Source organism: Xenopus laevis, chromosome 5S (assembly GCF_017654675.1).
Source record: "Xenopus laevis strain J_2021 chromosome 5S, Xenopus_laevis_v10.1, whole genome shotgun sequence".
Taxonomy (NCBI): domain Eukaryota; kingdom Metazoa; phylum Chordata; class Amphibia; order Anura; family Pipidae; genus Xenopus; species Xenopus laevis.
Genome location: NC_054380.1, coordinates 10,246,948 through 10,262,874, shown reverse-complemented (window position 1 = coordinate 10,262,874; position 15,927 = coordinate 10,246,948). Strand labels below are relative to the sequence as shown.

The 15,927-nt window shown below is 42.0% G+C and overlaps 1 protein-coding gene across 4 annotated transcripts in view; it reads left to right on the top strand.

The window, feature by feature from the left end:
* The window catches only part of LOC108717382 (ALK tyrosine kinase receptor), a 142,445-nt gene that overhangs the window by 102,710 nt on the left and 23,808 nt on the right, over positions 1–15,927 (top strand). For all 4 annotated transcript variants that reach the window (XM_041564217.1, XM_041564216.1, XM_041564218.1 and 1 more), the window contains 9 exons: positions 1,295–1,448; positions 5,178–5,325; positions 8,794–8,925; positions 9,674–9,818; positions 10,695–10,877; positions 11,190–11,288; positions 12,745–12,897; positions 14,360–14,473; positions 15,290–15,476. In XM_041564217.1, the coding sequence (XP_041420151.1) occupies positions 1,295–1,448; positions 5,178–5,325; positions 8,794–8,925; positions 9,674–9,818; positions 10,695–10,877; positions 11,190–11,288; positions 12,745–12,897; positions 14,360–14,473; positions 15,290–15,476 (1,315 nt within the window). The remainder of the gene's footprint in view (positions 1–1,294; positions 1,449–5,177; positions 5,326–8,793; positions 8,926–9,673; positions 9,819–10,694; positions 10,878–11,189; positions 11,289–12,744; positions 12,898–14,359; positions 14,474–15,289; positions 15,477–15,927) is intronic.

Below are 15,927 nucleotides of genomic sequence, written 5' to 3'. Positions count from 1 at the left end.
TTTTTGAAAGCAACTTTGAAACTTTATTAAGAATTCATCATTGATTTCTATTGCTTTTTGTTATTCCTAAGTGGGCAATGCATGTTAGTGGTGCCCCCAGATCACTGAAATTCAATCAGCAAATGTCTGAACTGTGTAAATAATCAGCTTTTTGTTGCCTGTGGGTGTCGGGATTATTATCAACTGTGGTTTGCTCTTGGGTTGGGATACACTGATATTGTATTTTGGTCATCTGTTTATGTTGTCTCCATTCTGTCATCCTAAAAATATCTTGCCTTACAGTCTCTGTGTAATCCTGCTGTCTCAATCTTGGCCTGCTGATACTCTCTTGTCCCACTGCCTCCATCTTGTCCTGTGATATTCATCTTTCCCTACTGCTATACTATATTATCTTTCTGTCTAACCCTTTGCCTACTCTCTTTCTCACCATACTGCCTGCATCATGGCCAGATGTTCCTATCCTACCATACTGTCTCCATCATGCTCTGTTGTCTATATCTTGCATTACTGTCCATCCTACATGACTGTCTCTTTCCTACGCTACTGTCTCCATCCTACACTACTGTCTCTTTCCTACGCTACTGTCTCCATCCTACGCTACTGTCTGTACCCTTCCACTACTTCCTTCTTCACATTTTTCTTCTCTCTCCATCTTGCTGAGACTTGCTGTCTCCATCAGTTGCCTGCCTGACATACTCTCTCCATCTTGCTAGAGTCCTTCGCATGTTCATTTTTCACAACTCGCAATTTCACCCGCATGTTCCCGTTCCCCAACCCGCAACAGACCAACTAAACATCCAACCCGGGGGACACATGAAACCTGAAGTGATGTTACATTTGCAATTGACGTCTCTCCGGCGCCAAATCTTTGTGAAAAAAATTGGCAGAACCACAAGGGAGGGTGGGAGGGCTCAAACCCCACCTTTGTTGGGTATCTAGACTTTTTTGCCAGAAACCCAACCCAATGCAGGACTCTACATCTTGCCCTACTGTGCCAGTCTTGCCCCACTTATATCCATCCTGTCCTCTGCCCCCTTCTTGCCCTACTGTCTTCATCTGCTTGTGTCAAAAGCTGTTTTTGTCTAAAAAAAGACTTTTGGCAAATACAAACGAGAAAAACGAGAATTTTTGAAGTTCTGCTTGTTGTCTGCAGGTAAAGTCGACACCTTGTTATGCCATATTAACATCTTAACCTTGGCAGTTTCACAGCAGATATCACCATTCATACTTTAAATGGGCAATGATTTTATATTTTGCAATTAATGGCAGTTCGTCACCCTGTTTTGATTTGTAGGTTATTGGCATTTTACAACTTGTGGGGCCACTGGACCCTATGGACCAAGCCAGAAGCTCTGTGATGACACCTACAAGAACTTCAGTGTAGAGATAGGAACTGGAGTGCTTAAAGGTGTGCAGATGTGGAGAGTTCCAGAAACCAACACATACAGGTGAGACTCTCCTTTGTACTTCTGTAACATACATAGCAACATTATAGTTAAAGCTGAAAAAAGATACATCCACCAGGTACAACCTATTGCTCATTCATATCTACATCTTTCTGCACAGCTTAGGTTCTATGTTGGCCCTTCTGAGCTTCTGAGGCAAGGTGGTGACAGTAGGGCGATAAGCTAAGAGTAAGCCAAGATGGTAACAGTCAGGTAAGGTGGAGACAGTAAGGGAAGATAGGAGTCAGTAGAGGAAGATGGGAGATAGTAGAAGAAAATGGGATATAGTAGAGGACGAATGCGATGGAAGATAGTACAGGAAGATGGGAGACAGTAGAGGAAGTAGCAGAAGATGGAGACAGTAGCAAAAGATGGAGACAGTAGCAAAAGAGATGGAGACAGTAGAGGAAAAGATGAAGACAGTAGAGAAAGAGATTGAGACAGTAGCAGAAGATGAAGACTATAGCAGAAGATAGACAGCAGCAGAAGAAATGGAGACAGTAGAGAAAGAGATGAAGCCAGTAGAGGAAGAGATTGAAACAGTAGAGGAAGAGATTGTGACAGTAGAGGAACAGATTGAAATGGTAGAGGAAGAGATTGAGACGGCAGAGGAAGATAGAGAAAGAGATTGAAATGGTAGAGGAAGATGGAGAGAGTAGAGGAAGAGATTGAGACAGTAGAGGAAGAGATTGAGACAGCAGCAGAAGATGAAGACTATAGCAGAAGATAGAGACAGTAGAGGAAGAGATTGAGACAGTAGAGGAAGAGATTAAGACAGTAGAGGAATTTAGAGTTTAGTGAGTATGACTCAGGAGCCATCAACAGCTAAAGGCTATCAGGGAGTGATGGGAATTGTACTACCCTGGATAGTTTTAACAGCAGCCATTTACTGCTCCCCAAGGCACAGTAAGTGAGTACGGCTTGGTATAACCTGCATTACATAATAAGGAATACCACTGGATATATAAAGCTTTATTGGCGCTAATGTAAACATAATGGAACTCTATGGCATGTATTAACCTTGTAATCAAACACACGATGCAATTGAAAGTTTCTTTGATCTTCGAGAAGAAGGATGTGTTGTTCTTCAGGATCCCAGCTTTTCATTGTACATTATTTTATATATTGTCTTTCATCTTCACTATATAAAGCAAGTTAATTCGGTGGAATCAGTGGAACAAGCCCATTACATGGAGGAAACTGATTTCTATATCCCTTTATTATCCAGAGGCTAAAGAATACCAAAAGACTACATTTATCTTAAAATTCACTGTTAGGATCTTATACAGTGCAAACTAAAACGTAGCAGGACTCGTCCAGCCAGGACCCCAGTTCCCATGATGCTTTGAATTTTTCTTCACCGGTCTGTTCATTAGCTGGCATATATAAAGCTATTTCAGTAGTCACAACTAGCAGTGGGTGCACTTACTGCTTTAAAATTGGATGGAGAACTCCTTTTAATGAGAAAGCATTGCTTTCGCTGCTATTTATTCACTTTAAATGACCTATGCAAAGAATAGAATAAAGTGGCACTGTGTAACACAGCCACTCAGCAAATGCCATACAGCATAGATAGTGCTCCAGAGACCTGAGTTCGTTTCTGCTGAGATCTCTGGCTGGTGGAACTTTGTCTCTGCACCCCTGCTTTAGTGTTAATAAGCGTCCTCAGTGCTAGAATTATACTCCCATTATTTCATCCCTCTTGGGTATTTATATCCAGTCTGCTTAGTGTGAAGACTCATGCCACCAAGTATGTATTAAAAAAATGCTGTTTTTATATTATAAGATGGAGTTGGTATTTATTGCAGTATGCAGGGTTAATGTCACTTACAGGTATGGGATCCGTTATCCGGAAACCCATTATCCAGAAAGCTCAGAATTATGGAAAGGCCATGCCCATAGACTCCAAATAATCCAAATGTTTAATAATGATTTCCTTTTTCTCTGTAATAAAACAGTACATTGTACGTGATCCAAACTAAGATACGGGATAATTAATCCTTATTGGAAGCAGAACCAGCCTATTGGGTTTATTTAATGTTTACATGATTTTCTAGTAGACTTAAGGTATGACGATCCAAATTATGGAAAAATCCTATATCCAAAAAGCCCCAGGTTTCCGAGCATTCTGGATAACAGGTCTCATACTTGTTAGTGATTTGGGCCTCTTTATAGAAAGTAGGACAGTGAAATCTTTGGCATTTAGCTGCGATTAAGCTACAACTTCCAGAGCATGAGACAACCTTTGGCCCTGCATTCTTACGCTTGCTCCAGTGATGCCAACTGCCATAGTACCTCTTGCCCTCATGGCTCCTTCTTACCTTAGTGTCTCCCTCTTTCTCTAGTGTCTCCCTCTTACCTTAGTGTCTCCCTCTTACCCTACATTCTTCCTCTTGTTCCAGTGTCTCCCTCTTACCCTAGTGTCTTCCTCTTTCTCTAGTGTCTCCGTCTTACCCTACATTCTCCCTCTTGTTCCAGGGACTCACACTTACCCTAGTGTCTCCCTCTTGCCCTAGTGTCTCCCTCTTACCCTAGTGTCTCCCTCTTACCCTAGTGTCTCCCTCTTTCTCTAGTGTCTCCGTCTTACCCTACATTCTCCCTCTTGTTCCAGGAACTCACACTTACCCTAGTGTCTCACTCTTACCTTAGTGTCTCCCTCTTACCCTACATTCTTCCTCTTGTTCCAGTGTCTCCCTCTTACACTAGTGTCTCCCTCTTTCTCTAGTGTCTCCGTCTTACCCTACATTCTCCCTCTTGTTCCAGGGACTCCCTCTTACCCTAGTGTCTCACTCTTGCCCTAGTGTCTCCCTCTTGCCCTGCATTCTTTCTCTTGTTCCAGTGTCCCCCTCTTGTCATCACTATTACCACCATTGTCATCACCATCTTAACTTATTGTTGCCATATTGCCACCCTTGCCTTGTTATCCCTCCAGCAATACTTTTGAATTTGCCGCACACCACCAAGCCCAACACTGCAACAATCCAAAGTAGGGAAGAAACACACCAATTCAGCTTGGCAATGCCTTTAGCACATTTATTTGCAGAAGTATTGAACGCACAAGCTTTCGGTGTCCAACCCCTTCGTCGGGTTGCAACTAAGCATATAAACATTGTATTCAGAAATCCAAATGTTCAAAATGTAGAGAAATAAATAAAACCCCTTTTCAGTATCTATCATTTATTTATGGAACAATATAGAGACTTCCATATGAAGAACTGTTTGAATAGGTCTAACCTGAACAATTCATTGCAAATTACTGCCCATGTCAATAAATTGGGTGAAGAGTACAGAGAGCCTGTTCCCTTGTGTACAGTGTTGGGCCCAGGTATCAGTGGGCCTCTTGCTTCTAACCAATTGGCCTATTTCATGGTTATTCCCCATTTCTTTATGGGACTTAATAATGGAAGAATAGAGTATAGTAAGTTAATATAAAAGACTAGGAGAATAAAGAGGTCGAGAGAGGAGAGGAGGTATAATAGTTTGGAAAGTGGGCCCACGTCTAAGGTTTTCTGGTGGGCCCCTGGCATCCCAGTCTAACACTGCTCCTGTAAGACATGTGAAGGCTGAATAGAAAATGTGCTACAAAAAGTACACAAATGTGCTTCTATTTAAGGGGACTGTTCCTGCTGAATTGTGCTTAGTACAGGGGAATATCTTTTTGCAGGCATAGGTTATACTATACATATACCATATAAATATAATTGGTGTGAGTAAATCCCCTTTTTCTCTTAGGATATCAGGTTATGGAGCAGCAGGTGGCAATGGAGGGAAGACTCCTACATTGGCTCAAGGCATCTCCATAATTGGGATCTTTGAGCTCCAGAAGGATGATCTCCTGTATATTCTGGTTGGACAGAAAGGAGAAGATGCCTGCCCCAGGGTAAGACTTTCTCTTTCTGATTAATTTTGGATTCCAACTCTTGGAGTGTTATTATAATTTTAAGCTTGGCCAAAGCACTGCCTATGTTGGGTTTTCTCTTCCATGGCCACAGGCTCTGTGGCTAAACCTTTCATTTACACAAGTCAGAAGGTTTTTTATAAAAATATACAACAAAGAGTAACTTTATATGACCCCCGTCTGCTTAAAGTCGTGTAAAAAACAATGAATCTCAATACAATGGGTTTGCCTCCAATAAGGATTAATTAAATCCTTAGTTGGGATCAAGTACAAGATACTTAATTTTTTTTAATTATTTGATTAAAATGCAGTTTATGGGAAATGGACTTCCGGTAATTCATGGCTTTCTGGATAACAGATTTTGGGATAACAGATGGCATACCTGTACGTAAAGGCAACATTCAAACCCTGCTCCTGAGATTCTTGCAAGGCCCAGTTTTATCAGAAGGCAATGAACATGCCAGGATCACAGGGCTGATCTGTGACGGGAAAGCAGCTCAACATCACCAAAAGAAACCAAAGCAATCATAGGGAGAACTTGAATATTCCACATACATGGCATTCCCTGGTCAAATTTGGAACCTTCTACTTATCTCCCCAGTGCAAGGCCACAGACCTAGTCGCTCAGGTTCAGACTGTCCTGCCTTCAGCCCTGGCCCTAGTGGACCCCAGGCTGGGATAAATCCCATTACATAGTAACATAGTAAGTTAGGTTGAAAAAAGACACACATCCATCAAGTTCAGCCTTTTAAGTTTTTTTTAACCTGCCTAACTGCCAGTTGATCCAGAGGAAGGCAAAAACCCTATTTGAAGCCTCTCCAATTTGCTTCAGAGGGAAAAATTCCTTCCTGACTCCAAAATGACAATGGGACCAGTCCCTGGATCAACTTGTACTATGAGCTGTCTCCCATATCCCTGTATTCCCTCACTTGCTAAACACCATCCAACCCCTTCTTATACCTATCTAACATATCAGCCTGTACCACTTATTAAGGGAGAGAATTCCACATCTTCACAGCTCTCATTGGAACAAACCCCTTCCCAATATTTAGGCAGAACCTCTTTTCTTCTAATCGGAATGGGTGACCTTGTGTCAGCTGGAAAGAGCTACTGGTAAATAAATCATTAGAGAGATTATCATATGATCCCCTTATATATTTATACATAGTTATCATATCACCCCTTAAGCGCCTCTTCTCCAGCGTGAACATCCCCAATTTGGCCAGTCTTTCCTCATAGCTAAGATTTTCCCTTTACCAGCTTAGTTGCCCTTCTCTGTACCCTCTCTAATACAATAATGTCCTGTTTGAGTGATGGAGACCAAAACTGTACGGCATATTCTAGATGGGGCCTTACCAGTGCTCTATACAGTGGGACCCCCTCCTCCCGTGACTCTCTGCCCCATTTAATACAGCTCAAGACCTTATTTGCCCTTGATGCTGCTGACTGGCATTGCTTGTTACAGCCAAGTTTATCATCTACAAGGACTCCAAGGTCCTTTTCTATAATGGATTTGCCTAGTGCAGTCCCATTAAGGGTATAAGTGGATATTGTTACATCCCAGGTGCAGGACTTTACATTTATCAACATTGAATCTCATTTGCCACTTAGCTGCCCAGATTGCCAGTTTGTCAAGATCCTGTTGCAAGTGCCACATCCTGGATGGAATTAATTGGGCTGAATAGTTTTGTGTCATCTGCAAACACTGATACATTACTTACAATACCCTCCCCTAAGTCATTAATGAACAAGTTAAATAAATGTGGGCCCCGAGGGACCCCACTAAGAACCTTACTCCAAGCATATAAAAGTTATGGTAGAAATAAGCCTTTATAACCTTTATATCATCTATACCAGGAGTGCCCATACTTTACCAATGCGGGTCTACTTTTGGGGGTTATTCTAATGGTAAATTATTTATGAAAATGTTCGAACTTCTAAAATTCGATCAAATAGTCCTGACTCGAAAACTTGAATTGAATTTGAATTGAGTTTTCCTCGTGCCTTTTGCGAGTCAAATTTTTTTTTGACGCGCAACATTTTTTGGATACACAACAATTTTTTTCTCCCATTCGAGTTTATGGGCTGTCATTTTTGAAGCGAAACTTGGCACAAGTTTGTTCACTACTATCAACATCATCAAATAATTCAAGGGACCTCTGCCATTGACTTCTACATGAACTTGGCAGGTTTTAGGTGGAGAATAGTTAATGCTCTATACCATTTGGAAGAGTGAGCCCAGGTCAGGTTCTCTGGTGGGCCCTAGAAGACCCAGTCCAACACTATAGCCGCTCTATCTAATAGAGCTCCTATTTTATATTTATATGGCTGGAGAATAAGGGCTTCATCTGGTCACGTGACCTCTTTAGTCCAGCCCCTGCTTAATGTAGCTCCCTAAGAAGCACGTAGAAAAGAAGGGAATATGATCAAAGTGAGATACTTATGATTTGTTTCTTAGAATCATTTATGTTTGTGGTTAATTTTATTCATCAGAAGCTCATTAACTTGCAAAACGAAGTTCAAGTGCAAATGAATTGGCTGATGAAGCAATTAAGCTTCGTGCAATTATGCAGGCATGTACCTACTTAATTGGATTATAATCAGCAATTGAGCAATATATGGGCCCGTATGAAGGTCATTCTTTTAATGTCATTGTGATTTGTGCCGCTCAGTCCTATGTCGTTAAATCTACCCTCTGTGTCTGAACTTCTTCTCTACCCTCATTTTTTTCCTATGGGAGAGTATCGATGAGGGAGAACCATGCAAAACTTGAGCTGCTAATAGACTGCAATTCCCAGCATGCCTTGTCCGCTTCCCCATCTTGCTCTATTGTGACCATCTGGTGGAAACATCCCATCTAGTCTTAAGAGGCCATACACGGGCCGATAAAAGCTGCTGACAGACCAAGTCGGCAGCTTATTGGCCCGTGTGTGGGGCCCCCCGACGGGTTTCCCTGATCAATATCTTGCCCAGAGTCAGCCAGATGTCGATTGGGCAGGGGGTAAAAAGATTTTTTTATATTCAATTTTGAAATCTGACATGGGGCTAGACATTTTGTCAGTTTCTCAGCTGCCCAAGTCATGTGACTTGTGCCTGCACTTTAGGATGGAATTAATTTCTGGCAGGCTCTTATTTCTCCTACACATCACATGACTGGAGGCAGCTGGGAAATTGACCCCTACCTAGGGTTGCCACCTTTTCTGGAAAAAAATACCGGCCTTCCTATATATTTATCTTTTTTCCCTATTAATAACATTGGGATCAGCCATCATTTTTACTGGCCGGGCTGGTAAAATACCAGCCAGGTGGCAACCCTACCCCTACCTGGCACAGAGTAGTAGGCTGGGTGTATCTTTGTTACTACATCCCTGTCCGGCTGCTAAAAACTAAAACCAAATTAGCCAACCCCTTGGGGGCAGAAACTCTAAACAACTGTCTTTGTCTCTATAGGCCAGTTCTGTTCTGCAGATGGTTTGTATTGGAGAAAACACTGAGATTGAGGATGAATTGCGGATTAACGGCAGCGTGAGCGAATGGGCGGGTGGAGGAGGTGGTGGTGGTGGAGCAACATACGTGTTCAAGGTAATATAATATTGTTTTTGTACAAAGCAACTTCAATAATAATCTATGTGAAGGAGCACTGAGTGCACAGAGCCCATAATGGCCTTAAATAGCAGAATATGCCATTTGCCTGCCAGCCAACACTCTATATCCCACAATGCACTGGGAAATGCACTGGGAAATTGAAGTCATGGTTGGAGGAAAGCTGATTACCTATGAAATGTTTCATTGATGGAGTTGTCAGGGGAAGCAGAGGAGGGAGTAATAAGGGTCAGACATTGCTGTGAATATCAATTACATTTACACAAATTTTAGGGATGCACCGAATCCAGGATTCGGTTCGGGATTCGGCCAGGATTCGGCCTTTTTCAGCAGGATTCAGATTCGGCCGAATCCTTCTGCCCAGCCGAACCGAATCCGAATCCTAATTTGCATATGCAAATTAGGGGCGGGGAGGGAAATTACGTGACTTATCACAAGGAAGTAAAAAATGTTTTCCCCTTCCCACCCCTAATTTGCATATGCAAATTAGGGTTCGGATTCGGTTCGGTATTCGGCCGAATCCTTTGTGAAGGATTTGGGGGTTCGGCCGAATCCAAAAAAGTGGATTCGGTGCATCCCTAACAAATTTATAACCAATGAACATTGTTAATACATGTGTATTGGGAAGTTGCTTAGAATGGCATTTATGGTGAGGATATTGGGAGCTGCTATAAATTGCATACATTCTAACCAATGTCTTTTCTCCTTGTTACATCCCATAAAACAGATGGAAAATGGAAAGCCCGTCCCTTTACTGATCGCGGCAGGAGGAGGCGGGAGGGCATTCCGCTCCAAGGCCAATATAATCCCTCCTGAGAGGCTGGAGAGCAATTACACCATCCCAGGACTGAATGGGAAATCTGGGGCAGCAGGTACAAAAATATTCTGACATTTTTGGCCATGTTGCTTGATTTAAATCACTTTCTGATCTGCTCAAACCCTGTCCATATCTGGCCATAACCCTGTACATTTTCTGGTCTGTCAAAAAGGGAACAGCTGGCAACATGCATTGGGTATTGTTACACATACAAAAGTCAGTTACATTATATCGGTATAATACACACAAGCCATGGATATCTTGTAAATGATATCCTTATAAACGGTGAGTTCTGATGTCATCAGTTATAAACGCTGAGTAGTGATGTCATTTTTGTCACATGACTCACTGAATCTTGTGTATTATAATAAATAAAGTACCCCCAGTTGTAAAATATGAGGATATTAGAAGTTACCTCGGAGTTCCATGACCTTCTGCCTCATTTTTTTTATATGGTTATGAAACTCCTCGGTAACTTATAATATCCTTATAATTTACAAGAGGGGGTAGTTTATTCATTATATAAACGGAGACTAGTGATGTTATTTTTGTCACATGACTCACTAAAACTTGTGTATTATAATGACGTACCCCTTGTTGGAAAATCTGAGGATATTAGAAGTTACCTTCAGCCTCGTGCTTTTATTTGGTCATGGAACTCCTCTGTGACTTATAATATCCTTATATTTTACAATAGGGGGTACTTTATTCACTAAATAACGTATCGTCTCTGCTCTCCATCATAGTGATTAGTACTTCAGCCTTGCTTTGATACAGTGTCACAATGGTCAGAGCATGATAATTAAATATGAGTAAGACACAGGAATCTGAGTATGTACAATACAGTAGTAAGCAACCAAATAGATAAAGGTGTGGATCGTATGAATCAACCATGATAACCAGTAAAATCCTTTATGATTTCTCTCCAAAGGTGGCGGTGGCGGATGGAGTGATTACACTGTTTTACCATGGGCTGGCAAGTCCCTCATGGAAAGTGCCATTGGAGGAGAATCCTGCCCCCAGGCCATTAAGAAATGGGGCTGGGAGACTAGAGGCGGATTTGGAGGGGGAGGAGGGGGATGTTCCTCAGGAGGAGGAGGAGGAGGGTATATTGGTGAGTATTTGCCATGTTATTTGCTGTACATACACCCAGGGACAGAGACATGGTATTGATGGTATCTGCTATTGGACTGAATCAGTTTAGACCTGAGGTCATTTGCATTTGGGACCAAGTAGAACCCCTTGTCTGGTCATGGGAAAGAGAACAACCTACGAGCAGCGAGTAGAGCAAATGAAAGCTTTGTGAGATTAAAATGCACTTGCCTACAAGGAGTTAATACCCTGAACTCAGGTTTTATCCCCAGGAGAACCTTTATTAGTGGCACCAGCACATGTTCAGCTGAATTATTCTGCCCTTCATCCACAGGAGGAAATTCTGCTGACGGTAACAACCCAGAAATGGACGGACTGGAAGGTGTGTCCTTTATCAGTCCCCGTGGGGTTGTCTATACCCCTCCCTTAAAAGGTAACATTATCTATACATTCATGCATTAACACATTGAGTGTCCAGTAGGTCAACAGAATGAACAGTAATTAGACGGTGACCTGTAGTGGGCCGGCTACTTTCAATGGGGAATATCTGGGACTGTTACCGGCCTTTAGGCTGGTCTTCCTGGAATATGTGGGAGAGTAATCAGCCATTCTACCAGTACTGTATCTCACCCTTTATCATTCAACTATTTTTTATCGACTACGACTTAGGATAATTGGTACATTCATATACATTGAGTTAAAAACCCAATGAGAACACAGTACAGATGAAAAACGTCTTCATCTTTGTACATTCGTTCAGGCACTTTGTCAAATAGAATACTGTCCAAAGTCAATTACAATAAACATACACACAATGAACCAAGAACAGCAGTTTGCCAAAAAGAAAACAAGAAGAAAGAAAGGAAAAGAAAAGAGAAAAAAAAAAAGGAGCTGTAGGTACCAACCCCATCGCCCAAATGCCACATATAATAAGTAATCCTACTATATTTGACTAGAAACAAGCAAAATGTTAAATAGTAAACATATGAATAAGAATAATAAACTCAGCATCACATAAAGTAGAAGCCAGAGAGCTTGTTGTGCCAGGGTAGCCATTTATAATAATATTTACGTAGAGACTGTTTATTTTTTGCAATGTAGTATTCCAATTTATTGAATTTCATTCATTAAATTAAGAAATTCTTTAGTTCCCGATGTGTGTGGCGATTTCCAATTTCTCGCAATAATTAGTCTGCCCGTTGCCAGCATATGTTTAACCAAAGTTTTAGTTTTCCCGGGAATAGATTCCATATCCAAATTCAAAAAGAGCCAGCTGTGGTGAAGAAGTTATCGGTACAGCCGGAATTTTTGTGAAATATATTCTGCCATAACGGACATATTTTCGTGGCAGTCCCACCATATATGAGAAACGATCCAACACATCCACATTGTCTCCAGCTAATATTTGTTGCAGTATTCGGATATATTGCGTATAATCTAGTCGGAACCATATGCCATCTGTACATTAGTTTAATACTGGGTTCTAATAAACGTACTGATTGTGTAGTTGAGGTGCCTGACTGGCTTTTACGCTGGGCCCTCCTCGGTGGACCAGATTTACAGTTAAGGAACCACTGACCTTAGTCAATCAGCTTGGAAACTGTGCCCACTTGGGAGCCTCTATTGGCCTGAAAATTAAATAGGGACACAGCACCCACTGTAACAAAGGTGCCAGTTAGTCTATGTGAGTTGCACCAATAATATCCAATATGCCTTGGGGTTTTGCTTGAATAATAGTTCAGCAACATTTGTAAGGACAGAGGTTGGATTTCTCTGCTCTACGTGGCATGGCATAGAATGTAGGTCCCAGGGGAGTGATACGTCACAAAATGTCCTGGTGCAATGGCTGCCAAACTGTTTTTTCTTATTTGCTGTCTGTCTGTCTGCAGTGATAGAAGGGCACGGGGAGGTGGAGATCAAACTGCACCTTAACTGCAGTCACTGTGAGATAGACGAGTGCCTCCTGGATGCCGAGAGCAAGAGAATCATATGCCTGTGTGAGCGCAACACAGTCCTGGCGGAGGACGGGGTCTCCTGCATTGGTGAGGCCATTTGGCAGAGGGTTACAGCATCACTCTAGTCTTTCATCTATACAGAGTCTGGGATTTAAGGGGAATCCTGAGATCTGTAGTTCTGGGACATTTGGTGAAGTGTCTGCTACTGAGCTACAACTGCCAGTATTGCTGGGAATATCAGAGCTACAATTCCCAGTATTGCTGGGAATATCAACTCCCAGTATTGCTGGGAATACCAGAGCCACAACTGCCAGTATTGCTGGGAATATCAGAGCCACAACTCCCAGTATTGCTGGGAATATCAGAGCTACAACTCCCAGTATTGCTGGGAATATCAGAGCCACAACTCCCAGTATTGCTGGGAATATCAGAGCTACAACTCCCAGTATTGTTGGGAATATCAAAGCCACAACTGCCAGTATTGCTGGGAATATCAGAGCTACAACCCCCAGTATTGCTGGGAATATCAGAGCCACAACTGCCAGTATTGCTGGGAATATCAAAGCTACATCTCCCAGTATTGCTGGGAATATCAGAGCTACAACCCCCAGTATTGCTGGGAATATCAAAGCTACATCTCCCAGTATTCCTGGGAATATCAAAGCTACATCTCCCAGTATTGCTGGAAATATCATAGCTACAACTCCCAATATTGCTGGGAATATCAGAGCCACAACTGCCAGTATTGCTGGGAATATCAGAGCTACAACTCCCAGTATTGCTGGGAATATCAGAGCCACAACTCCCAGTATTGCTGGGAATATCAGAGTTACAACTCCCAGTATTGCTGGGAATATCAATGCTACAAATCCCAGTATTGTTGGGAATATCAGAACTACAGCTCCCTTTATTTCAGGGAATATCCGAGCTACACACCCAGTAATGCAGGAAATTTTTTGGAACCTGTAAAGCGTTAACTGCAGTTTTTGCTTGTTACCCTCTGTACAGCAGTGTCCCAGTTTGAAATTTGATTTAAAATTTTTGTAAAAGCATTATGTTTTTATTTTTTGGGTCAGCAGGAACATTGTGACAATATTGCTAATAAGTACATTCAGTGAATGTAGAAATTCAGTCCTCCTGACACCATTACAGTCTCTCTCGCTTAACTATAAGCCCTGACTTCCACCTCTTGTTGCCATTACTGTTGCCTTGACCTATTTTAGAATTCTAGAGTACAGTAATGAGCCAGTTAAAGATCTATTTTCGAGTAGTGAAAACTCTTTCTTTAACAAATCATCAACTCAATGCTATGATGTCAAAGTTGCAGTATACAGCTCCCCTAGGGTATAGCCCCTAACAAAGAGTGAACCCAGCGGTTGAAATATCAGGAGTTTTTTTAATGTGATTTTATAAGGCTAAATTCATGCAATAGTTTGATTCTGGGTCTATTACCCACTTGCCGACAGTCCTTAAAACTACTGTATTGCAGTCTGATTCATATTATTTACTATTATGAAGGATCTTATAGTGATGTCACTATGGTTTGCAGATGAGGCGCTACTTCCTGCCCAGGAGACGCATCTGTCGTTGTCGCTGGTTTTATCAATTGTGACGTCGGCCCTGGTGGCTGCTCTCATACTGGCTTTCTCTGGGATAATGATAGGTGAGTGTACATATTAAGGGATGCAGGAGAAAAGGGTCCCTGGCCCATAGAGCTTACAGTTTTACCTTAATACTTCCAATTCAATCCAAACAATGCAGAGTTGAGACTCGGGCACCATTTCTTATTGTCTCTGCTGCTCTTCCCAAGTACGTGGATGTAGATGTTCGACACATGAACTCCCTTCTCCCAGAATGTATAACTGCTATAGCGCAGTAATTAAATTTTAGTAGGCTTATCGATCAGAATTACCCAGAATTCTAGGTAAGAGTAATTGGAAAGACTTCTATCCAGAAGGCAGAACAAACTCAGCCCAAAACACTTGGCATGTTCAGCTGGTTATGCCACGGGGCAGAATAAACTCACTACCATCAAAGCCTTTAACATCTGGTCTACAAACTGATCCCCCCAGGGGACCCACAGTTCATTGATCCATCAGTAATTAAATTGCACGGCTCCCATCCCAGTGCCAGCCGTGCAGCAGCAGCAGAGCAGCACTCGTTATAAAAGAACATATGTTGCCCAGCTTGTCCACTTCATTGCAATGAACACTTAAGGAGAATTAATTCAGGGGTTATTCTAGTTGAAGATCTCTATACTACTTCCCTGATACCAATGACATACTAGTCCCATAAACAGCAACAGAACAGTGCCACCACCAATTGATCAACAAAAGTCAAACACTGAGCTTTAACTGATGCCTGACCGTGAAACTGATTTGACCGGCTGGGGGGTACAATAGGAATCACTTGGAGGGCCATAGTCCTCCTAATAAGGAATGTTGCACTGAATAAATAGAATATTGTGCTCTGTTCCCAGTGTATCGGAGGAAACACCAGGAGCTACAGGCCATACAGATGGAGCTGCAGAGCCCGGACTATAAACTCAGCAAGATCCGAACCTCCACAATCATGACGGATTATAACCCCAACTATTGCTTTGCTGGGAAGGTAACGTCTATTGGCGATCTCAAGGAAGTGCCCCGCAAAAATATTTCCCTTATAAGGTGAGTGGAACCTCCAATCTGTAGTTAATCCTGGAATTCACTGTAGGACAATTTGTATTTGGTCCTTATTTACTATAAATGATTTATTAGAGGCAGAATATAAAGGCAAACTTTTGAAAAAGAAACTCATCTTGGCACACTGTTTTATAATACCCCTGTCTTTAACACACAGTGAAGTGTGTCCTTTATCAGCTCCTCCATGAGTCCCTTCATCAACTCATCAAAGGGTCTTTCATCCGATCACTTGTTGGTCCCTTCATCATCTCTGTGGGTCCCTTCGTCAGCTTAACCATGGGTCCTTTCATCAGCTAAATGAAGGGGCCCTTTATCAGCTCATCCAAGGTTTCCTTCATCAGCTTATTCAAGGGTCCCTTCATTGGCTCGCCTGTGGGTTCCTTCATCAGTTCACCAAAGAGTCTCTTCATTAACTCATCCAAGGTTTCTTTTATCA